The 26,169-nt window shown below is 31.2% G+C and overlaps 2 protein-coding genes across 7 annotated transcripts; both read left to right on the top strand.

Moving 5' to 3' along the window:
• The first annotated feature begins 2,142 nt into the window (after positions 1–2,142).
• On the top strand, positions 2,143–8,984 carry LOC126839525 (acetyl-coenzyme A transporter 1-like). 2 transcript variants are annotated; one of them, XM_050574880.1, is made up of 10 exons: positions 2,143–2,341; positions 4,078–4,354; positions 4,752–4,878; positions 4,942–5,101; positions 5,176–5,330; positions 5,611–5,804; positions 6,468–6,649; positions 7,077–7,206; positions 7,726–7,938; positions 8,603–8,984. In XM_050574880.1, the coding sequence occupies exons 2-10, from the start codon at positions 4,157–4,159 to the stop codon at positions 8,825–8,827; spliced, it is 1,584 nt and encodes a 527-aa protein (XP_050430837.1). In that variant the 5' UTR covers positions 2,143–2,341; positions 4,078–4,156; the 3' UTR covers positions 8,828–8,984. The 2 variants fall into 2 exon arrangements, with proteins under 2 accessions (XP_050430837.1, XP_050430838.1); XM_050574881.1 differs by lacking the exons at positions 4,942–5,101; positions 5,176–5,330.
• Positions 8,985–9,815: 831 nt separating this feature from the next.
• LOC126839526 (acetyl-coenzyme A transporter 1-like) lies at positions 9,816–24,669 on the top strand. 5 transcript variants are annotated; one of them, XM_050574884.1, is made up of 10 exons: positions 9,816–10,171; positions 13,966–14,247; positions 14,671–14,797; positions 14,861–15,020; positions 15,095–15,249; positions 15,501–15,694; positions 16,355–16,536; positions 16,965–17,094; positions 18,471–18,683; positions 18,973–19,277. In XM_050574884.1, exons 2-10 carry the CDS (start codon positions 14,044–14,046, stop codon positions 19,183–19,185), a joined length of 1,578 nt encoding a protein of 525 aa, XP_050430841.1. In that variant the 5' UTR covers positions 9,816–10,171; positions 13,966–14,043; the 3' UTR covers positions 19,186–19,277. The 5 variants fall into 5 exon arrangements, with proteins under 5 accessions (XP_050430841.1, XP_050430842.1, XP_050430839.1 ...); XM_050574882.1 differs by lacking the exon at positions 9,816–10,171 and adding an exon at positions 10,625–12,474; XM_050574886.1 differs by lacking the exons at positions 9,816–10,171; positions 13,966–14,247 and adding an exon at positions 10,625–12,474.
• Positions 24,670–26,169: the final 1,500 nt, after the last annotated feature.

Raw genomic sequence — 26,169 nt, 5'->3', positions numbered from 1 at the left:
TAAATTACGATTGTTGTTTGCAAATGTTTAATATGCAAACAACAATCGTAATTTATAAAAAAAAAAGACATTTAAGTCTACTTTATTAGTTATTATGTGTATATTTTGAAGATATTATTTTTTTAAATATGTCTTATGTGAAAATGTATAAATTTTTTTAAAATTAAATATGACATTTGTCTAGTTAATTGAGTTGGGTTTTATAAAATATTAGAGAAGCCGGGTTAGTGCAATTTTTTTTTTTAATGTCATACAAAGGTCTAAACCACATGTTTAATGTTTTAAACATTATAAGACATTTTGTTTTATTAAAATTATGTATAAAACGTCTTTAACTAAGTATTTTAAAAATGCCACCTCTGGGAGTAGATTTTAGTTCACACTATTTTTATTGTACTACACGATGCGAAGTGTAAAGCATTAATTGTATCATAATATTTTAATGCTCAATAATGGTAATTCACGACAAGAATGCTTTGCATTTTGTAAGTTTTCCCTTAACATAATTGATATTTAGTAGTTTTACATTTTGAAATCATTTTTTGTTCATGCTATACTACAATATTTTCTAGAACTTTTGAAACCTAAACGGTAACGTTTAGATTTTATTAATTCTTTAAATTAAGAATAATTTGCTGAACATTTTCACTGGTCGATTACCAGTTTTGAATAAGTTTTAAAGTTATTTAAGTTTATTTTTTTAGGACAGCAGGAAGGGTTAAAACGTGTTGTGTTTTTATCTGCGCGTATTTTTCAACCAAACTCTACCTTCTGTCCTAAAATTTGAAATTTTAAAAAAATTATTTAAAAATGTTTATCGATCTTTGAATTGAACTATTATGTTTTATAGAATTTATTATATTAGGAATAAAAAATTTCAAAAATGTTATGAAACGCTAATCGACTTGTATGATATTAAAACATAGTTTTTGCACTTTTTGATTAAATACAAATTCAGGGATTGAAAACGTTGCCATACCAAAATAAAAACTACTCGTTATACCAGCTACAAAAACAGTTGATTAAAATGATTGATGGTATACTAGTCTGACTATTTAAATATATGAGGTATTCTGAGTCAAACCATGCGTTCATCGGCCTGACCTTCTAAAATTTTTTGAAATTTTCTTTTTAAACTTCTTTTGGTCTAATATAAGAACTTTTTTAATTTTTAAAATTTTTAACACTATTTTTTGCCCCCCAAAATAGAGGTTTTTTAAGTTATTTAAAAAAAAAATAGATTTCGACCTGTTTTAAATTTCTGAAATTTTTATCATAAAAAATATAATGTTTAATTATATTCAGTCAGAGACTTAAATTAAATCTTTTCGTCTAATAACGTCTAAGAAAATTGTTGTAGGTGGTCACCCATCCTGGATCAAGCAGGAACGGACACAACATAACTGCATGGCAGCTGAGGTGTCCACTGCGTCCACACTATGCCCCTGTATTACTTTTAATGTTATTCGTAAAGAACGTTTTTCACTTTTTAAAACTTTTAAAACTTTTTATTTCATATTTGCAATTATTAAGTTGTGTGAATAAGAATTTGTTAAAAGGGATCTAATCGACCAAATTACTTTTATAGTAAATAAAAGGAGGCTCAAAAGGAGTTTGGAAGAATATTTTCCTACTTGTTGTCTATGCATTTATGGAACACTGGACATAAGTTTCCAGTACCTCTAAAAAGATTATTAAATGAATACTTCGATTATGAACGTAACTCATATTTTAGCTTCGATGCAGAGCGGTGAAGGTATTGGTTTTACTCTGATGTGGGCTTTTTTTGTTATCTGTATACACTGTAACTTTTTTAATACTGAACCAATTCCTTCGACTAACAACTCTAAAAATCACAAATTTCATCTAGTTAGTACTTTTGTACTGTAGTTAAAACTGCAAATGATATCAGTTCAATATTTTTTTTGAACGAACTAAAAAAATTGATCGTTATTTTATCCTTGCTCATGAAACAATGGATATAAGTGGCACAGAACAAATTTAAATTATTTAAATTAAATGCGATAATTATTATAATACAAGCATACTGATATTAGGCTCTTGTGTAATAATTTAATGTTTCTTATCTTTTCTAGTAGAATACGCTATACCTACTATAATAGTAGTTTTGCTACCACTATTATCTCTAACTCTACTACTACTGCTACCGTACTGGACCACTGTACCGTACTGTATTTTGCTGACACTTTACCGTTTTTGTTTGTTTTGGTTTTCTTGAACTGCACCGTATGTTTGCTTTAAGTTCAAATATTCGACCGTTTCGATTTGTACAATCTTCGACACCTGCCGACCGACCTACCGCACTTGGACTTGTACCACTGTAAATATACCTATTTCATTTGCATGCTTGTATTATATACCATGTTAGTTGTTTAGTGATAAACCTATTAGTTGTAAGCTTTAGCGAGCTGGCCAGTGGGTAAGATCTTATTATATATAGTAATTTTTTTTCTTTGTCGAATACTAGTTTTCATATAATTTAATTTCCGTGTTGTATTTGTTAAAATTCTTCATATAGTCCCTCTTGAAAATACCGTACATTATTGGTCATATAAGTGATTGAGTACCGTCCACAGAAAAAAAAAATTAATTAATTAAAAAAATATTTAATTGTTCAAATTATTATAGTTCACGAGTGTTTTTTTTTTTTTTATATGTGTAATTTTAATTATGTTTATCTAAAAGTATAATTACCATACAGTAAGATAACGTTTCGTTGTAATCTTAGTAGTTTTATTATTTAACTACCGTCGACAAGTGCCGTTAAATTGGTCATGAAAATTGTTTATTATTATTGCCATACGTGTGTTTGTTGTATAATTGTGTTGTTATTGATAAATATTTTGCAGCCATCGTTTATCTTTCTATAGCCGTACAACACACCAAATTGTTGTCGGCCGCACAAAAGACACTGCATAAGTGATTAACATTTAACAGCGGTTAAACTGTGTCATTTACCAATAAATTATTGAAGGCCAGGTGGCTTTCAGGTGGGTGGTATGTTTGGGCTTTATCTGGACCGCTGCCACTCCCCACACCACCGCTTATGCTTGCGCACTCCGACCGTTTTGCTACTGCTATTATCTCTGCCTCTACTACTACTACTAAATATTCAAAATATTTTTTAAAAATGAAATGAAAAAAAAAAATTGTATTTTTAAACATCCTTTCAAAAGTTATATTCATTTGAAAATGAGGATGACTGTTGACTGTCTACTACACTCCACCTCCTGTCACCAGTCATCCTCTTGAAAAAAAAATGATTAAAAATAGTAAAACAGGTAAGTGCAATAAAAACCGTGGTGCTTATTGCGCAAATGAGTATAAAATATTTAAAAAAAGTATATCTCAAAAATATTCACTAGAACAAAAGTTATTTCATTAGTCAAATCAGTGTGGGTCACTCTGTATATATATATATATTTACAGGCAGTCACCTAGGGTCATAAAGTTCGTTCGATGATGTCCTAATTGAAGCATTTCGCCACTCGGTGGCCACCCTGTGTACGTATGTGTGGCCTGACACCAAAAAATCATGTTACATATCAATTCAACAAGATTTTTTCTCCTGATTTCAAGTTCTATTTTAAATAGTTTTTAAATTAAAAAAAAATGAATACCGTTTATTGAACCCATAGGGCATCCTAAATGTCTCATTTGAAACTCGGTAGAATTTTTTTACATTACACCCTGTATATAAAAATGAATGTCTGTTTGTCTGTCCTCTATGCAGTAGTACACCACTCATCCGATCGCCATGAAACTTTGGGAAGTTCCCACGAACCTAACTGGCATAGTACTTTTTGAAAATTCCCCCCCCCTAAGGGTGGCCTCAAACACGATCTTTGTACTTTAAATAAGAAATATTTTGTTTGTAACCGTAGTAACCACGGTACTCGAGCAAATGGTAGGTGATGATAAAGGAACAGGCCGGTTCTATGTACCACGATTCTGGGCAAAATTTGTCACAAGTGTCACATAAATATATTTGACCCAATGACTTTTATTGTAAATTATTTATCTTCTTATGTAAACACATCGTTTTGTGTTAAAAAGGCCCTTCGTCGTATAACATTGGCAATAAATCGTGTTGATTGTCGATTGTGGAACTGATATTAATACCTGCAAAACAAGTATGGAGGCGAAATATGACCAACCCGGTGCAATTGGAAGCGACAATAACACACAGCCACTCAAACCATGCTTAAAAGGAGATTGGAAGAATATTTCCCTACTGATGTTGATGTATGTACTTCAAGGAGTACCAATGGGGTTTACAGCGACTATACCAATGATTTTACAAAACCAAAAAAATATTGCTTATCAAGATCAGGTATAATCATGATTCACGTATAATAAACAATATTTTATTGCTTGTTATTGTAGACTTATTATATTAAAAAGAAGCTTTAGTTTTCTTCTTTTCAAAAATCTAAAAACACCTGAAAAGCAATGGGCAACTGATAAAAAAGTTAAATACCTATGCTATCGAGTACCAATATTCAATCCTTATTAATAAACCAATAAATATAAAATATCATTTTAGCTCTACTTTTTTCATCTCACTGCCCCCCTCCTTTAATTTCGAAATTTCAATTTTTGATTTTAAACAAACCTTACCCATGCTGTATACTACAACATAATATATAATGTACACCTGAAAACGTATGATGGGATTCGTAGATTTTATCTGACTTTCAATATCTAATATTACTTTTTCATTATTTAAGGCTATATTTAGTGCTGCAAGTTGGCCAAACAGTATGAAAATTCTGTGGGCACCGCTAGTCGATTCCTTTTATGTAACGAAAATTGGAAGAAGGAAATCATGGCTTTTGCCCGCTCAGTATTTGCTAGGTATTTTCTAGTAATGTTATAATTTTATTTTGTATACTTTTATTTATACTTAGTTCTTTTTAGGTACACTTTTTCTTTATTCAGGTGTCCATTTTGATAGCTGGATAGGAATTGAGGGTAAGCCTCAAGTGGCTATTATGACGTTTATTTTTTTTTGCATTTACTTCTTTACTGCTACCCAGAGTATAGCTGTTGATGGTTGGACTCTAACCATGCTGAGGAAGTAATGAGTATAAATGTGCCAGCTTCATGTTTATCAATCATGATTATAATGGTTTTTTTTAAAAATTATTTTAGAGAAAATGTAGGCTATGGGCCTATGTGTAAAAAAGTAGGTCTGACAATTGGGAAATTTTTAGGATATGAGTTTTCAATTCTTTTGGGTTCCGAAAGTTTCTGTAATAATCATTTGCGCAGTGTACCTGCCAAAGGAGGAATTATATCCACGCAAAGTAATTCTAATGAAATAATTCAAGTTTGGTCCAAATAACGTGCTTCCCGTTTTTGTTTTGCGGAATATTAAGCTATAACCAATCTAACATTTTTTTAACGATTGTAACACAACTTTTGAGGTTTCTATACACACAAATTCTCTGTGCGTTGTATTGATACTGTAAAATGAGCGTATTGGTTCTTAGTTATCGGACCAAACCATAATGTTTCATTTTGATATGAATGGGTAGAATTCAACCGCTATGCTATTACATGGTTATTGTTTATTATTGTTTTAAGGTTTTTTATATTTTTGGGGAGTCACTTTTATATTGATAACTTCACTTGTTGGCTTAATGAAGAAAGAAAACGAAGATCAATCGGCAGATTACACAGAAGACAAATTAAATGTATTTAAAACTTACTCCGTGCTGTGGTATATTATTAAAATTCGCGGTATTCGCATATTGATATTCGCTTTGATTACTTATAAGGTAAGGTATTTAATAACTTTTATTAAAGTAGCACAAAAAGCAATATGAATATTTATCTATTTGTTCAGATATTTTTAGATTATGTTTTTAGTTATTTTATTTTTCAATATTTTGATTTAATTTTAAAAGCCAGGATACTGGATACAGGAGACTGAGCATAATCGAGTCAGTGTGGTCGTAGATCTAAAGGAATTGTTATGACCAAGTGATAAAATCACTCTTAAAAGGGTTTCTCCATTTTCTTTATTGTCATTGATGGGTTATGAATTATATTACTCTGTATGTACCTATACAGGATGATTTGATTTAGGATTCCCTTTATTTTAATGATTTTTCGTTCAAAATTGAAAACGTAATGAACTATTAGTTTATCAACACAAAAACCTACCTTGTTATAATACACTTAAAACGAACATTGTAGTTTATATGCAAAAATTACATTTGTATAGATATATTACGAACAAATAATATATTCTAAGACAAATTTAATAAAGTGTTAATAATAATTACTTTTTACTAATGGTTAAACTGTATTTCTTCTATTAAAAAAGTGTTTATTATTGTATATTGCGTGCACATTTAGTGTAATTCCATAGGAATTTTTTTGTCAAAAACATTTTTATTTGTAAATTCTCGTCACGTTAATTAGTTTTTTTTTAACAGATTGCTTTTGCTGCGAATAATGTAACAAATTTAAAACTAATTGATGCCGGGGTATCTCAAGATAAATTAGTTATCGTTCAAACAGCTCTATATCCCTTTAGATTGTTACTGCCTATAATTTTGTCCAAATATACAACGGGCCCGAAACCGATGAGCACTCTGCTGAACGTACTTCCTTTTAGGTAAGAATGTAAGAGAAAATATTTATACATATTATATTATAAATTTCATTGAAAAATAGTTTGAGATAGATATAAAAGTGATAGTTGTAAAATTCATTATTCATGTATATTTACAATATATTGTCTTCCCACCTGGAAATTCATAAATGCAGTTAGATGGTAAAACAAATAAGAAAAGTGTGAATGTATTAAATATTATAGTACATGCTGATATGTTGAGTAAATTAAAAAATTATGAAGAATAGAAAATAGTGGTGAGATAAGAAATCTAGCCAAGTACTGTTTGACCTAATTCGTATAAGATAGAGTGAAGAGGAAGAAGAAAAGTTAGTTATACCGTAATTTATGTTTACATTTTAGGTATTTAGCATATTTAAATGCCATTGTTGCTAATAGAAAAATATATATTTAAATATAATTATTTTAGGTTACTTTGTGTATATTCATTAGGATTATTGGTTTATTATACACCATTATTTGTAGAAAAAGGTAACATTGACGCAAAAATACCATTTAAATATTTTGTTTTATATGGAATACCTATACTTTGTGACGAGGTAAGTATTTCTAAATGCTAAATATAACCTTATTACCTTTAACTTTGGTGCGATATCTGTTGGGTCGCAGGACTGATTTCTTTGATTGGCAATCCAAATATTGAACAAATACTACCACTCCTTTCACCTCTTTTATTACTTGTCTAAAACTATTTACCCAAGTCTTTAAATTTAATATATAGTCAATCGTATGAATAAAAGATTGGTCAACAAATTTTGAACGTAGTTATAAGTTGTATAGTTTGTAGTTGGCTATACCAAACAGAAATACCTAAGAGTAAAACTCGAATGTATTTGTGTAATTATTGTAACTTTTATACCACACCTTATTTGTTGTGCGGATTACAATCCCACAGACATTACTTGGGCTAATGATACCCTTGGTTTCATTTACCTAACCGCTTCGTCTTCTATAATCACTTGCGTCTAAGTTTTTACTTCCTCGAGAATACATACTTGCATGTTTTCATTGAATTGTTCTTATTTCAGAAATATTAAATGATTATATTGATGTTTAAGACGATATACTTCATGGATGTGGCTTTACCAACGTTTTTCTCGCGAATAAGTGATCCACGTTTTGGAGGAACGTATATGACTCTCTTATATACTGTTAAGAATTTGGGCGGTTCTTGGACTTCTACTGTATCACTAATTGCGATTGACTGGCTTACAGTGAAAAAGTGTTCAACTAATTCAGATAACCACTGCTCTACGGAATTGCTCGTAATGGTAAGATTTGATGTAGTTGATATGCATAGTATCTATACTATACAATAAACTCGGTAGAAATATTTTTATGGTATTTATCTGTTAAAAAAACACGTTTTAATGGATTCAATATGTTTTAATGGATCTTGCAACACAATTGTAGAAAACCTAGTTGTTTTCTCCGCTCAATGGAAAAACATTGAATCGTGGATATGTTATTTCTTATTACTTATCGTTTATCTCTTATCTCTTCATATTTAAAAGTATTTTTGAATATTGTTACGTGAAAATGGTGACATGCAATTTCTTGTATGCCGCCCCGTAACACAACCAGGATCAAATTCCCCATGAAATAAAGGAGAAAAATTAAGAATAATGGAAAATCATTTACAGAAACAGTATTGACTTCTCAATTCCGTACAAGGCGTTTTTTTTGCTAAAAAAGCCCAGTTACGGATATAATGGGTAAAACCTTTTGGTGAGCACGATATTGTGAATAAAACTATATCAAATACTATGTTAATACTTATGGTGCGACTAAGCAACAGTTTTTCCCGTAGTCGTTTATATAAATAGACTTGAAAATAAGTTGCTATATTGGAAATTATTCACTCAAATATAATACCGATATAGTTTAATATTGTCTATATTTCATCTCCTAATAAACAACATTTTTATGTTTTAGGAGTGCAGTTCAATTGGCGGAAGCTGTTCAACTACAATTGATGGATACTATTTGGAAATATTGATTTGTACGATAATTGGAATCATATGGTATATTTGTTTCAATAAGCCCCTTAGAAATTTACAAACTAAGAGTAATGAGTATTGGTTGGTAAACTTGAACACATCAGTTCCAGAAAAAAACGTACAATCACAATCTTTGTCTGAGGTTAATGAAGCCGTTTAATATGCGAACAACAATCGTAATTTATAAAAAAAAAAGATCTTTAAAATTAGTCTACATTAATAGTTATTATGTGTTCATTTTGCAGAAATTATTTTTTTAATTTGTTTTATGTGAGAATGTAAAAATGTTTTGTTAATTAAATTGCCATTTGTCTAGTTAATTGAATTGGGTTTTATAAAATATTAGAGAAGCCGGGCCAGTACAATTTTTTTTTTTATGTCATACAAAGGCTTAAAACTTATGTTTAATGTTTTAAACATTAAAAGACATTTTGTTTTATTAAAGTTATGTATAAAACGTCTTTAACTAAGTATTTTAAAAATGCCACCTCTGGAAGTAGATTTTAGTTCACACTATTTTTGTTGTACTGCACGATGCGAAGTGTAAAGCATCGATTGTATCATAATATTTTCCCGCATACATTTGTGTGAAATATCCGGTTTGTAATATAAAGGAAAATGTCCAAACGGAAATCGTATTACCTACTATATTCATATATTTACGTTAGGTACTTTGTGACTGTAACAAATGGCAGATTTTTCACACTCCTTCACAAATACGCTACTGGATATGTACATAAAATAAACAAATATAAAAACAAGTTATGACAAAGTAGAATCTAGAATAGGAAAAATCCGTGGTTAAGGGTTATTTGTTGATGACACTACGAAATAGAGAAGGACTTTTGATATGTGATGCTGCTCAATAACGGTAATCAATGAAAGTCACGGAAAGAATGCATTGCATTGTGTAAGTATTCCCTTAAGATAATTGATGTTTAGTAGTTTTACATTTTGAAAACATTTTTCGTTCGTGCTATACTACAATATTTTCTAGAACTTTTAAAACTTAAACGGTAACGTTTAAGAAGAACGTTTATTAAGAATAATTTGCTGGACATTTTGACTGGTCGAATACCAGTTTTGAATAATTAGTTGTTAAAAAGTTATTAAATTTTATTTTTTTTGGGACGGCAGGAAGAGTGAATTTCGTTAATTTTTCGTGAGCTGGACTATAATTATAATAAAAGAAAAGTATAGTTTAGTATTTATACTTATTGGTTGAACTATTATCTCGACCGGCGCCGCTCCCCGCACCACCACCGCCTATGCTTGCGCCCTCCGACCGTTTTGCTACTACTATTATCTCTAACTCTACTACTACTGCTACCGTAATGCACCACTGTACCGTACTGCATTTTGCTGACAATTCACCTTTTTTGATTTTTTTTGGTTTTCTTGAACTGCACCGTATGTTTGCTTTAAGTTCAAATATTCGACCGTTTCGATTTATACAATCTTCGACACCTGCCGACCGACCTACCGCACCTGGACTTGTACCACTGTAAATATACCTATTTGATTTGCATGCTTGTATTATATACCACGCTAGTTGTAAAGTGATAAACCTATTAGTTGTAAACTTTAGCGAGCTGGCCAGTGGGTAAGATCTTATTGTATATAGTAATTTTTTTCTTTGTCGAATAGTAGTTTTCATATAATTTAATTTCCGTGTTGTATTTGTTAAAATTCTCCATATTAGTCCCATTCTCCATAGTCCCTCTTGAAAATACCGTACATTATTGGTCATAAAAGTGATTGAGTACCGTCCACAGAAAAAAAAAAATTAATTAAAAAAATATTCAATTGTTCAAATTGCTATAGTTCACGAGTGTTTGTTTTATTTATACGTTTAATTTCAATTATGTTTATCTAAAAGTATAATTTACATACAGTAAGATAACGTTTCGTTGTTCACCAAACGTGGATTTGGACTATGACTTGAGTCTTAGTTGTTTTATTCGTTTTGTTTACCGTCGACAAGTGCCGTTAAATTGGTCATGAACATTTTTTTATTATTATTGCCATACACGTGTTTGTTGTATTACCGTGTTGTTATTGATAAATATTTTGCGGCCATCGTTTATCTTTCTATAGCCGTACAACACACCAAATAATTATTGTCGGCCGCTCAAAAAATACTGCATAAGTGATTAAAATTTAAATATACTCAGCTATTTTCGGTCGTTTACCTTTACGGGTAAATGGACATACATTATACCGTTATTTTAATTTTTTTTTTTACCGTGCTTAATCGTCAGTGTCTTATTCCTTTTTCCTTGTGAGCGACTTATTTATCGGAAGTTCAGTCATGGGTGTCTACGAAGAAACTCAAATTCGATTGGTCGACATACAAAAACGAATCGACCGCGTTCGGAAAGCTGCAGAAGAGTTGCCATCAACAATCAAACAAGTTACCAGCCGATAGTCAAGTTTCGTTATCTAAAAGCGAAATTGGATGTGGAGCCATTAAAGCTAGTTACCAACCTAATGTTAAGTGAATGCAATTACGAACTTGCATTGAAAATTATAGATAATCGCTATTCGAACAGAAGGCTCACTGCTCAAATCCATTTTGATCAGCTGTGGGACATGCCAAAAGCGTCTTTTGGTGATTCAAAGACGATTAGACAAGTTTTAAATAGCATAACCGAATCTGTGGGAACTTTGGAAAACCAAAAGTATTCCAATTTTTCTGGACGTTATGAAGCAAACGGAAGTAAAAAGCAGTTCTCGTGCCACGTGTGTAAAGTCAATCCGGGCCGTCTTCTCATTACTTGTACTGTTTTTAAAGAGAAAACACTATTAAAAGTTTAAAACGATGCTATTTAGGCTTTAGTGAGCATTCAGTTGCTCAGTGTCAGAACACCAAATTATGTTCAGAGTGGACAAACTTTGTCGGAGCTAAACGCTACTTATACAAATTTCAGTCTCTTGTTTCTTCTTCCGATTTAGCTAAAGGTATTGCTCAACATCAGATCACATGGCATATACCGCCCATCAGCTGCACCGCACATGGGCGGTATATGGAAAGCCGCGGTTACATCGGCAAAGCATCTCCTTCGCCGTACCACCAAAGAACAAATGCTGACCTATGAAGAACTAACTACAGTTATCCCATCACGTCGAAGCCAAATGAGTGTCCACCGTTAACCCCAGGACACTTCCTCACATCTGAACGGTTAGTAAACATACCAACGCTCGGTAAAGTAGATACCACAACAAAATTTACCCTTCACCAACGATGAATACACGTTGGCATAAGGAGTACCTGCATGCCGTTCAAGTAAAATCTAAATAGAACAACACTACAGACAATAATCTAGGTCCGGGAGATTTGGTTATTCTCAAAGAACCAACACCGGCACTAACACCGGCAGAACCGTCTGAATCACAGAAGTACATCCCGGGGAAGATGGAACAGTACGCGTCGCTTCAGTCCGAACAGCCGATGGTACTAACTCTTAACTGTGTCATTTACACATAAATTATTGATGGTCAGGTGGCCTCCAGGTGGGCGGTATGTTTGACCTTTATCTCGGCCGTTGCCGCTCCCCACACCGCCGCTGCTTATGCTTGCGCACTCCGACCGTTTTGCTACCACTGTTATACCTACCTCTACTACTATTGCTACCGCGCCACCGTACCGTACTGCATTTTGCTTGCACTTCACCGTTTTTGGTTATTTTTGTTTTTCTTGAACTGCACCGTTTGTTTACTTTAAGTTCACACATTCGACCGTGTTGATTTGTACAGACAATCTTCGACACCTGCCGACCGACCTACCGCACCTGGACATGTACCACTGTAAATATACCTATTTGATTTGCATGCTTGCACTATATACCATGTTGGTTGTTAAGTGATAAATCTATTAGTTGTAAACTTTAGCGAGCTGGCCCACTTGGCCAGTGGGTAAGATCTTGGGGGCATTCTGAGTCAAACCACGCAGTTATTGGCCTGACCTCCAAAAAATGTGTTGACTTTTTTTTTTTTCACTTCTTTATTTGGTCTATTATAAGACCTTTGTTTTTTTTTAATTTTTTTATCACTCATATTTACCCCAAAAATATAGGTAGTTATTTTTCGCAAAAAATCTGTTTCAACCTATTTTAAAATTATGAAATTTCAATCATGAAATCAGAGATTCAACGGCTTTTTAACAGGCCTAAGCTTAAAATTCAATAATAACATTACTGGAAAACATTTAAATACTACTATATTATGTGATGTTTATTATCATAATAGTTAAATAAAAAAAGCAAATAATAAGATAAATAATAGACTTATAAGATTTGTTATTTGCTAAATCACATTATTAAAATAAATATTATAGTGAATTCTAGTGTATATTTTTGAGATTTTTTTTTATAAATAATTAATACTCATTTGCGCTGTAAGCACAACGGATTTTATTGCACTTATCTGTTTCACTTTTTTTAGTAATTCTTTAATTAAGTTTATTACATTTTTTTTTCAAGATAGCCATTTTATTCAAAATAATTTTTAAAAAAGAGTTGGTAAAAAAATTTTTATTTTTATTCATCCTTTCAAAAGTTATATTCATTTGAAAGTAAGGATGACTGATGACGGGAGGTGAAGTGCGGTAGGTAACGCTCGCAGATAAAAATAACTCTACGCCGTTTACTCCAGTTATCTTGAAAAAAAAATTACTAAATATAGTAAAACAGGTAAGTGCAATAAAAACCGTGGTGCTTATTGCGCAAATGAGTATAAACTATTTAAAAAAAAAAAATATCTCAAAACTATTCACTAGAACAAAAGTTATTTAATTTGTCAAATCATTGTGGATCACTTTGTAACAAGCCCATTGGCTTATTCTTATTATTATTATAACTATATTATACAATATTATACTATGTTATATGTAGCATGACACTAGTTCACCTTTTACTTAATGTGTATTTTCCTTATTATGTTATTTAACTTTTACTTTTTACTGCACAGGTACACAAGTTACCCTTGTGTAATTTCCTAGTTTATTGCTTGTTTGTTACTTTAACTAATTTGCATATAACTACAAAACACTGCCAAATCGTCACACAAACCGTTATACAAATTAGTAAAAATAATAATGTTTTAAGAAATGGAACGAAATTTGTTTAGCGTTTGAAAACAATTCTTGACTTATAATTTTTTTTAAAACATTTTATTTCATATTTGCACGTATTAAGTATACGTGAATAGGAATTTGTTAAAAGGGATCTAATTGACCAAATTACTTTTATAGTAAATAATTTATCTTCTTATGTAAACACATCGTTTTGTGTTAAAAAGGCCCTTCTCCATATAATATTGACAATAAGTAGTGTTGGTTGTCGATTGTGGAACTTATATTAATACCTGAAAACAAGTATGGAGAAATCGGCAAAAAATGACCAACCCGGTGCAATTGAAAGTGACAATAACACACAGCCACTCAAACCATGCTTAAAAGGAGATTGGAAGAATATTTCCCTACTGATGTTGTTGTATACACTTCAAGGTGTACCAATGGGGTTTTCAGCGACTATACCAATGATTTTACAAAACCAAAAAAATATTTCCTATCAAGATCAGGTATAATCATGATTCACGTATAAAAAACAATATTTTATTGCTTGTTGTTGTAGACTAATTATATTAAACAGGAGGTTTAGATTAAGTTTTCTTCTTTTCAATAATCTAAAAGCACTTGAAAAGCAATGTACAACTGATAAAAAAGTTAAGTACCTATGACGATTATGCTATCAAGTACCAAAATATAATCCTTATAAATAAACCAATAAATATACAATATCATTTTAGCTCTACATTTTTCATTTCACTGCCCCCTCCTCTAATTTCGAAACTTCAATTTTTGATTTTAAACAAACCTTACCCATGCTGTATACTACAACATAATATATTATTTCATAAATAATATACACCTGAAAACGTATGATGGGATTCGTAGATTTTATCTGACTTTCAATATCTAATATTACTTTTTCATTATTTAAGGCTATATTTAGTGCTGCATTTTGGCCATTCAGTATGAAAATTCTGTGGGCACCGCTAGTCGATTCCTTGTACGTAACGAAAATTGGAAAAAGGAAATCATGGCTTTTGCCTGCTCAGTACTTGCTAGGTATTTGCTGATAATATTATACTTTTATTTTGTAATTTTTTATTTATACTTAGTCCTTTTTAGGTACATTTTTTCTTTACTCAGGTGTCCATTTCGATAGCTGGATAGGAACTGAGGGTAAGCCTCAAGTGGCTATTATAACGTTTATTTTTTTTTGCATTCACTTATTTGCTGCTACACAGAATATAGCTGTTGATGGTTGGGCTCTAACCATGTTGAGGAAGTAATGAGTATAAAATTGCTAGCGTCTTGTTGTTTATCAATCATGATTATAATTGTTTTTTTAAATTATTTTAGAGAAAATTTAGGCTATGGGCCTATGTGTAAAAAAGCAGGTCTGACAATTGGAAAATTTTTAGGATATGAGTTTCCAACTCTTTTGGATTCCGAAAGTTTCTGTAATAATCATTTGCGCAGTGTACCTGCTAAAGGAGGAATGGTATCCATGCAAAGTAATTATAACGAAATAATTCAAGTTTGGTCCATATAACGGGCTTTCAGTTTTTTTGTTTCGGAATATTAAGCTATGAACCAATCTAAAACTTTATTAATGATTAAATTCATTGTGCATTTTTTTGATACTGTAAAATGTGCGTATTGGTTTTTTGTTATCGGACCGAATCATAATGTTGAAATTTCGATATGAATAATTAGAAATCAATCATTATGCTATTACATAGTTATTGTTTATTTTTTTTTTAAGGTTTTTTATACTTTTGGGGAGTCGTGTTTATGTTAATAACTTCACTTGTTGGTTTAATTAAGAAAGAAAACAAAGATAAATCGGCTGATTACACAGAAGAGAAATTAAATGTATTTAAAACTTACTACGTGGTGTGGTATATTGTTAAAATTCGCGGTATTCGCATATTGATATTCGCTTTGATTACTTATAAGGTAAGGTATTTAATAACTTTTATTAAAGTAGCGCTTAAGGCAATTTGAATGTATTTACGATTCAAATATGAATATTATTCTGTTTATTCAGATATTTTTAGATTATATTTTTAGTTATTTTATTTTTCAATAATTCGATTTAACTTTAAAAGCCAGCACACTGAGCATAATCGAGTAGGTGTGGTCGTAGATCTATAGGAATTGTTATGACCAAGTGATAAAAACACTCTGTAAAGGGGTTCTTTATTGTCATTGCTCGGGTATCAATTATATTACTCTGTATGTACTTATACAGGGTAATTTATTTTAGAATTCTCTTTTTTAATTATTTCCCGTTCAAAATTTTAAACGGAATAAACTATTAGTTTATCAACACAACAACCTACATTGTTAATGTACACTTAAAACGAACATTGTAGTTTTTATGCAAAATTTACAATTGTATAGATAAAATACGAATAAATAATATATTGTAAGACGAATTTAATAAAGTATTAATAATAATTACTTTTTACTTATGGTTAAACTGTATTACTTCTAATAAAATAGTGTTTATTATTGTATACTGCGTGCACATTTAGTGTAATTCCATAGGAATTTTTTTGTCAAAAACATTTTTCTTTGTAAATTCTTGTCACATTAATTAGTTTTTTTGAACAGATTGCTTTTGCAACGGATAATCTAACATTATTAAAACTAATTGATGCCGGGGTATCGCAAGATAAATTAGTTATCGTGCAAACAGCTCTATATCCCGTTAGAATGTTACTGCCTATAATTGTGTCCAAATATACAACGGGCCCGAAACCGATGAGCACTCTGCTGAACACACTTCCTTTTAGGTAAGAATGTAAGAAAAAAGATTTATATATATTTTATTAAATATTTCAATTGAAAAATAATTTGAGATAGATATAAAAGTGATAGTTATAAAATTCATAATTCATGTATATTTACAATATACTGTCTTCCCACCCGGTAATTCATAAATGCAGTTAGATGGTAAAACAAATAAGAAAATAGTGAATGTATTAAATATTATAATACATGCTGATATGTTGAGTAAATTAAAAAATTATGAAGAATAGAAAATAGTGGTGAGATAAGAAATCTAGCCAAGTACTGTTCGACCTAATTCGTATAAGATAGAGTGAAGAGGAAGAAGAAAAGTTAGTTATACCGTAATTTATGTTTACATTTTAGGTATTTAGCATATCTAAATGCTATTGTTACTAATAGTAAAATATATTTTTAAATATAATTATTTTAGGTTACTTTGTGTATATTCATCAGGATTATTGGTTTATTATACACCATTATTTGTAGAAAAAGGTAACATTGACGCAAAAATACCATTTGAATATTTTGTTTTATATGGAATAACTATACTTTGTGATGAGGTAAGTATTTCTAAATGCTAAATATATCCTTATTCCCTTTAACTTTGATGCGATAACTGTTGGTCGCAGGACTGATTTCTTTGATCAGCGCCGGCTTCCAAATATTGAACAAATCCCACTCCTATCATCTCTTTTATTTCGTCTTCATCCTAACTATTTGGGGTCGGCCACCCTTCTCCTAAACCTCCATTCCTAACGATCTAACTAATCATCTTTGCATGCACCTACATGCCTCATAGAGATCTCCAATCATTCTGTATCGCTATTTTTATTAAAATAACAAACACCAAAAATCAATAACTTGTCAAAAAACTATTTTCCTAAGTCTTTAAATTTAATATATAGTCAAATGTTTGAATACAAGATTGGTCAACAAATTGTGAACGTATTTATAAGTTTTACAGTTTGTAGTTGGCTATACCAGACAGAAATACCCAAGATAAAACTTGAATGTATTTGTGTAATTAAACTTTTATACCACACCTTATTTGTTGTGCGGATTACAATCCCCCAGACATTTCTTGGGCTAATGATACCCTTTGGTTTAATTTACCTAATCGCTAACTAATGATAACGATAAAAGATAGCAGAAGAATGGTGATGTTAAAATGTATAAATATTACCTAAATCGCATCTTTTAAAGGGTGTAAAAAAAATTAAACAAACCCTCAACAGGCAAGGCCCGGTCACCGGTGACCGGATTGAGTTTTAAAATACTCCCAACTAGTTAATCTTATTAAGAACCGATTTGACTCCACGTATACCCTTTTGTAGACAATCCTACCGCTTGCCTGAATATATTTTGCTTATCTCCTTTATCTTAATGCGTTTCCAGCTTTTGTTAAAATTTGTCGCTCTTCACATTTGGTCACGGGCGACCAGACTTGTCTTTTATGTAAGTTTTTTTTAAACTTATTTTGTAAATCTTTTTTCGGTTTTTCTCATTATTTTTATATATTTTTTCTATAGGATGGATACACTTCTTATAAACACTGATGTCATCACAGCAGAGCTTTACCGGTAGTCAAGCTAAAGAGAAGTTCAACAAATATATTTTTGATTATTTCTTATTTTACCTTAAAAAAAAAAAAAATTATATATCCCTGTAGCAAACATTAATATAGAAATAAGATATTTAGTAATTATGAAATTTAATAAAAATCACTTCGGTCACCCGTGACCAGCCTTTTCTGTTTCATTGTGATTTATAGCCTTGCCTGTGGAGGGTTAAATACCACAAAAAATAATTTGAGCCTCCCCTTAAAATCTGATATTTGGACAGCGTCCTAATATAAAACCGAGCCCTGAGTGCTACAAGCCCGTCCGTGAGAGAGATACGCTTAGTAAATTATTAAATGATAATACTGATGTTTTAGTTGATATCATGCATGTGTGTGGCTTTACCGACGTTTTTCTCGCGAATAAGTGATCCACGTTTTGGAGGAACGTACATGACTCTTTTACATACTGTTTTGACTTTGGGCGGTTCTTGGACTTCTACAGTGTCACTTATTGCGATTGACTGGCTTACAGTGAAAAAGTGTTCGACTAATTCTGATAATCACTGTTCTACGCAAGTGCTCGTAATGGTAAGAGTTGTTGTAATTGTATTACTACATTATATGCATAGTATCTGTACTCGAGTTTCTATCAAATGTAAAAGTCTTATTTAAGCAAACAATAATTTCGGTACAAATATTTTTCTGGTATCGAACAACGCGCCATACCTTTTCCCGTAGTCGTTAATAAAAATAACCTCGAAAATAAGTTGGCATAATGGAAATTATACACTCAAATAAAATACCGATATTGTTTAGCATTGTAAATATTGTAAAATATTGTCTACATTTCATCTCCTAATAAATTTACATGTTTTAGGAGTGCAGCTCAATTGGCGGAAGCTGTTCAACTACATTTGATGGATACTATATGGAAATAATAATTTGTACGATAATAGGAATCATATGGTATATTTGTTTCAATAAACCCCTTAGAAATTTACAAACTAAGAGTAATGAGTATTGGTTGGTAAACTTGACCACATCAGCTCCAAAAAAAAAGCCAACAATTACAATATTTCACTTAGGTTAATAAAGCCTTTTAGTTTACAAACAACAGTTGTAATATATAAAAAACAGACCCTAAAAATTAGTCTACTTTAATAATTATTATGTGTTCATTTTGCAGACATTTTTTAAACATTTTTTTAAATATATGTGAAAATGTGTAAATGTTTAGTTAATTAAAAATGTCATTTGTCTACTTTATTCAGCTGGGTTTTTTTAAGTATTAGAGAAGCCGGATTATTACAATTTATTTGTTTTTAAGGTCATACAAAAGTCTAAAACACCTTTGAAAATACCATGTACCTAGTATATTCATAGTCTTACATAACGTATTTTAAAACTGTAAAAAATGAGACATCTCTCACACTCCCTCATAAATACACTACTATATATATATACATATAATAAACAAATATAAAAACAAGGAAAGAAAAAGTAGAATATAAAACAGAAGAAATCCGTCGTTAAGGGCTATTTGTTGATGACACTACGACATAAAGCAGGGTTTTTGATATGTTTTGCTGTTCAATGGTAATCAATGAGAATCATGACAAGAATGCTTTGCATTGTGTACGTTTTTAGTAGTGATTTTATCCGATAGGACTAGTACAGTAGGGTATAGGCATAATGTAGTCAAAGCAATGAGGAAACGGAGAGGTCACAGGTCTACAGGAATTATTATAAATAAAAGTGATAAAATTGAATAAAATCACTTTCAAATAAACGCTTTGATGCTCATTTGTAAATACAGAACCTTAATTTAAAACTTTCTAACTTTGCTGGTTTATACTGTGCTTGGTTTGGACTGTACTGGCTTGAAAATACTAACTACCGATTTGCATCGAAGCGTTTTTTCGAAAGTGATTTTATCACTTTCAGATTTAAAAATTCCTGTAAACATATGACCTCCCTGTCCCCAATATGCCCCGACCCAACTATGCTCCGTCCCCACTATGCACCGACCCCACTGTACTGGTTTTTTTCAATTCCAATTAAGAAAAAATCTGGTTTACTGTATGTTTAATTAAAATATAAAAAACAGAAGCGACTGATTACGGAAATAAACTTAATATTTGTTATTGAATTAAAAAATTACAAAATATTTGATTGGTAGGTAACTCAAACTATAAAGTTGGATAGATGTACAAATGATGATTACAATCTCATACAAGCATTTTTCTATGGTTGTCGACATTTAAAAAAAAACTTGAGAAACTTTTCAATGCCTAACCGGATTAGTTAATTACAAAATGAGCTCTGTAATACTTATTTTAAAACATTTTTTCTTCAATGGACTTATGTAATTAAATTTGACAATATAATCGTTAAAAATGTATTGCAGAGGAAAATTTCTCACCATAATTCTAACTTAAAATTTAAATAAAAAATTTAAATTTCGCATGTTAATCGAATCACGGTTCACGAGGAAGTACTTATAGTATATTTAGAACATTATAGTGTGGTTCATACAAGTAACAGTTTAAAAACCATTTTCCTCATCTGAGATCTGGAATTTTAATGAAAACATTTTTATTTATATTATGGTACAATATACCAAACAATACTAAAAATCTTTTTTGGAGCTTTATAAACTTTTGAAATTTAAATTGTAACGTACATATTTATTTGATTTTTTTAAAGTAAGAAAAGTTCTTCCGGCCGTTTATAACAAAAATTAAGGGTGACTTATAAAATTAGGATATTTATACTGATATCAATGGCGAATTTTGATCATTTATCAATAAAGTAACGATACTCTTTCCATAAACTAATTATTTTACGAATGCATTAAACGTTACCTATTTAAAACTTGGAAAATTGTTTTCATATATTAGTTTTATTTCTAAGCTAGTGGTATAAAAATTCATAAATAGAAGCACTGCGGAGCATTGTAAAATCTGTATAAACAGTCAGTACATATGGCAAGTTATTTGATATTTTATAGCATTTGCATTGGACAATAATGGCAATATGGTGATTCATTCTGAAATTGCTTATGGCGTGGACTGAATACATACAATAAAGCATGATATTTTAAAAAAAAACAGACTGCATTAGTCACGTTTTTTGAAACAAATTTGAGAAAATTTACAAAAAGGTGATCAAAATTGGGTCGACCATATCGCACAATTATTATTATGTTATGTAGAATTCATTAAAGCAAATAATAATTTCAAAAATTGTATGGCACGGTTAACGGCTGTTATGATATTATTACATAGTTTTTGAACTTTTGGATTGAATACAAATTGAGGGAATGAAAACTTTGCCATACCAAAATAAAAACTACTTGTTATAACAGTTACAAAATTGGTTCATTTTAATGATTGATGGTATACTAGTCTGAATTAACTGATCTTGGCTGATTTTGACTGATTTTTGAGTTGGATTTTGGCTTTATGTTTTATTTGGTTTAAAAAAGGGTTTAACAGTTTTTAAACGTTATTTACTGACTTTTTTTTATAGCTTATACAATTTTGTTCAGTTAAGTTGTCAGACTATAAACCATTTTACGCAAGTTTTATTGTAGGTAAATCTTTGAATAAAATAATAAATTTAGCTGTCAGTTTTTTACATCTGAAAATTGAGTAGCAAAAAAAAATTAAATTTTTTAATAAGCACATTTGTTTTATATTGTTAGTATAAAAAATGAATTGTAGAAAAAAATTACTTTTCAGAATGACAGAAATAATTGTTTATAAAAGAACGTAAACAAAATATAATTTTTTAAAACAATTTTTGGTGAGAAATTCTTAAGAATTATTAATTTTTATTTCTTTTAAACTTGTTTGTTATCAGTGTCTATTATTCCCTGTCCCCACTACTATCCTTCTACACTAATAAAATTTGATTTTTAATAAAAGTAAGTGAGTATTGCGATAGAGGTGTTTTAATGAGAGTGATTTAATCTGTTATTATTATGAATTTTTGTCACACTGTACTTGATAATCGCTGGACTTACAGAAAAAAAAACACTTGTCTATGGTCAGTGCCGGGTTAACTATTATGCCGTCCTTTCTACTCTTCAAACTAAAAAAAAAAAAAACACAAATTAAACAATGTTATCATCACACTGTTATAATCTTTTAGTCTGTCATTGTAGTTGTTCATTTCAATTAATATATTTTGTAGTACACTATATTCAATAGTCATTTAAACCAACGGTGACATCTTTCATTAGATAATGATGTTTTCATATAGTGTTTTACTCTCTTTGAATCTGGAAAAGATACGGTAGGGTTAAAACATGATATTGAAATAAAATTTTTTTTTTTTTTTAATTCTTAACGTCGGTGTAGGGTATATTGCAGTGGGAACACTTTGTAGGTACGTATATTAATTTTTAAAATAATATTTTTGTTATTGTTTCCACATGCGTTATGAAAAAAATAAAAGATGTAGTACAATTTGGGTTATTATAATATTTCGTTTCAATGCAATACACTAAAGTGTTTTTTTGCGACTTTGGTAAAATTTGTTTACATAGATATTTGCTTTTATGGAATCCACTTGAAAAAACAAACTTGAATGTTGAGATTTTGTTTTTGCTTTGACTGCCCCACATTGTAATCGATACTTACTATAAGTGGACTTGCTAAAAGAAAAAAAATATGAAGTCTTCTTTACAATTATCGTTGTTATTTTCAGTGATATTTGCCGGTCTATTGGTTTTTTCCGACGGTTCATGCCGGATCAAGCGCCGTCCGGTCAATGTGGATGCAGGGCAGCAAGTCTGGTTTAACATGCCAGAATACCTGATGGAAATAGTAGAGTCTAAGTTAAATGCTGAAGTAATATATGTCCAAAGAACAGACGAATACCAAGTCCAAAACATGGAAAACAAACGTCAAACCATAAACGTGGTTTTTGAACAAGTTGCCGAGGACGTGACGAATCTGCTGGATGAGTTCACCGTCATGGTGACCCAAATGATTGAGTTAAAAGACAGCGATATATCTTTGAAAAAACTTCTGGACATAATCCAACTGACCGTGTTGAATATAAACTCTTGCCTAGAACATATGTACGACAACGAAGCCAACGTCACTCAAGCCCTAAACAGGTATTTACTTAAGTTTAATTAACTCTGATATAAGTACTCTGTTGTCTTCTCTATCTCTACCAAAACTTGAACCATTCGAAACGCACGTCTTAGCACCAGATGGTATCCCTAAGATTTCCAATGCGGGAAGAGCACTATAGGTAGAGTGTGCCAATATTTATATGAATTACGAATATCTTTTAAACCAAATCTAATAATGTATTAATTAAATGTAGATTATGTTATATAATCATTCCAATACTTGAATAAATACTGACACTATTCTCTATTACCGACATAGATCGGTGAACACTTTATTGTCGGATAATTTTTTAAGCAATACATTATTCAAATTATAATCTCAGTAAAACTAAACGGCAATCCTCGTTGACCCTGCAGGACTTGTTACACTTATGTTGGCTTCTGGGTACTCATCAATCTTTTATATATTATATTTTATCCCCGTCGTGGTGACTTCCATTTACTAATGTCCATTGCGAATGTTTGGTTTGACAGGTACCTGTTTCTCAGTGACATGATCTTCTTATACCAAACCGAGTATGACAAAGACACCGACACCGTTACCGATATTGACACGCCCAGACTAGATTATGAAAAACAAAAAATATTGGACTTGATCAAGATGAAGACAAACATTGAACGGCCTACGTTTAGTGTCAGGATCTTACCTGAAAAATCGAACACCGATATATTAGCCGAAGCGAAAAAGATAATTGACGAATACACACATTTCTACGACCGGAAGTATGACTGCCTCTGGTTGAACGCCGACAAACTCAAGTGGAAGGACCTGATGAGATCCACGATGGTCCAGAACTGGGTGTCTCCGGTCAGTGGCAAAAGACTGCAGCAGAGATACGACGATACGGCCGCCGAGGTGGACTCGACCAAGGTATTAGCTTTTTACGCGGAAGTCGCCGAAACGGTTACCGTTCTGTTAGCCCAAAAGGCTTCTGGCGCTTTTGCGCTGTTCGTCGACTACTTGCTGGCAATGGTTGCCAGTGGTTCGTCAAACAATCTAATCAGACGCCAACATTTGAACGCCGTAATCGCAGTCTTGTCAGAACTGTTGAACGTCTTAAAATCCTCCCGAGACTTTATGCTGTCCGTGCTTAATTTGGAATGCCCGGAGGGATTGTTAGTGACCACCATCGCGGATCTCGATTGTGTCATTAAACGGGGCACAGAAGTTCTAGAAAAAGAGGTGTCGGAACCGGATTTACACACGCTCATTGAATATGTAAGCCAGCGCTTTGTAAAACCCGTGAACGCGCCAGACCCAGCAGTGGAGCAGCCCGACATTGCCGTTACTGAAACCCAAGCGCCAGAAAAACTAGAAAAAATCATTAACGACATAAAAGTGATTTTGTCGGAAACATCAGACATAGGCAAAGTATTGTTACTTCAGAAATAGATGTATAAATTAAAACGCGTACACGCGTGTCCTATTACAACCATAATGGTAAAACTATAATAAAATTATTACTAAAAAAAAAACATATATGTATTACATGTTACTATATAATATATATATTTAGTTGTTTTACGAGCTGAGTTTAATGTTTCTCCAAAATGAAGCATTTTCCTAACTTTAAGCCAAACTGGTAAGAACGGCCATTGATCATTAGTAATGTGTTAGAAGATGAATGAAAACAAATTTAATTTTGAAGCTTAGGACCCGCTATCATAATCTTTTTCGTTTCTAATTTAGCTTACAACATATGATTTAACCTGGGCCGACGACGGCAATATAATAAATGGTTGAGTTTGAAAATAAACAATAAGGACGGACTAGGTGTTTAGTTTTGAATCAGAATTCCGGAACAAGTGAAACAAAATAAGTACTCAATGTATACCTAGAGATTTATCTATAAAATAAGTATCATATTAATTTTTTAATACTAAATAGTATGTTTGATGAAAAAAAAATGATTGTTGTAATTTTTTTGCGTTCCCTTGAGTAAAAAATTCATAAGGTGTTCGAATTAACGTATAAGAACGTAATCAACATAAAATACTCCAGCAGATTTGTATTATATATATTTATATTTTATATAGTATATGACATAGTACAGTAGCTAAATAACTCAAATCTCTTTACACAATTGAAATCGGACCATCCTATGTAGTGGATATTTGTCTAGCTTTTCGGTCTAAATTAATTTAAAATGACTGTTACTCATAGAGAAAATTATTCAAATGAAATATAATACTTTGAAAATTATAAAAAATAATCCAGTAAATTAATTAGTATGATCGAAATTTATTAAAACCAAGTTTTTCCTAAATATTGTCTATAAAAAACTTCTCAAAAAAAAAAGTTTTTCAGCCGAGTTTGCAACCACGAAAGAGCAATTTCATGTCTCGTTGAAATACCGAATAAATTTAGAGTAGTGGTGGAATTATAGATAATGATATAGTATATTAAGAAGCAGTAACAAGCTAGTATATTAAAACATCAAGTTTCTGGCTAATATTGTAGTGTTTAATATCTGGCTTAAAACAATTCTTGATGAATTTGGGCCCTTCATTTATTTTGAATTTATCATTTAGTTCTAATTTAAAAGTTGAACGTACAACATATCTCTTATCTCTTACCCATATCTCCTAACCCTATATCCACCCCTATCGCCTACCCCTATTTTCTACCCCTATCTTCTACCCTATTTCCCAACCCTATCATCTCCACCCCTATCTCCCACCCCTTATCTCCAACCCCTATCTTTCACCCCCAATCCCATCTCCGTGTGATAACGCTTTTTTCGGTTATGTGCCAGAGTAAAGACATGAAAATGTCAAAATAGACCGCATGCAATACCTATAAAATATTTGTACGATATTTCTGTCAATTGTAAATTTTGATCATACAATATTATTTATTCAATAATGCAACGATTCATATTTATAAATTGAATATGAAATTAATGTAATGCACGTTATTCGAAA

This window comes from Adelges cooleyi, unplaced genomic scaffold (genome assembly GCF_023614345.1).
Source record: "Adelges cooleyi isolate 19-005CV unplaced genomic scaffold, UGA_ACOO_1.1 ACOO_flye_CR_arks_rails_tigmint_CR_PRNA_306, whole genome shotgun sequence".
NCBI lineage: Eukaryota > Metazoa > Arthropoda > Insecta > Hemiptera > Adelgidae > Adelges > Adelges cooleyi.
The sequence above is the reverse complement of the archived record's forward strand: the minus strand, read 5'-3'. Positions and strand labels throughout refer to the sequence as shown.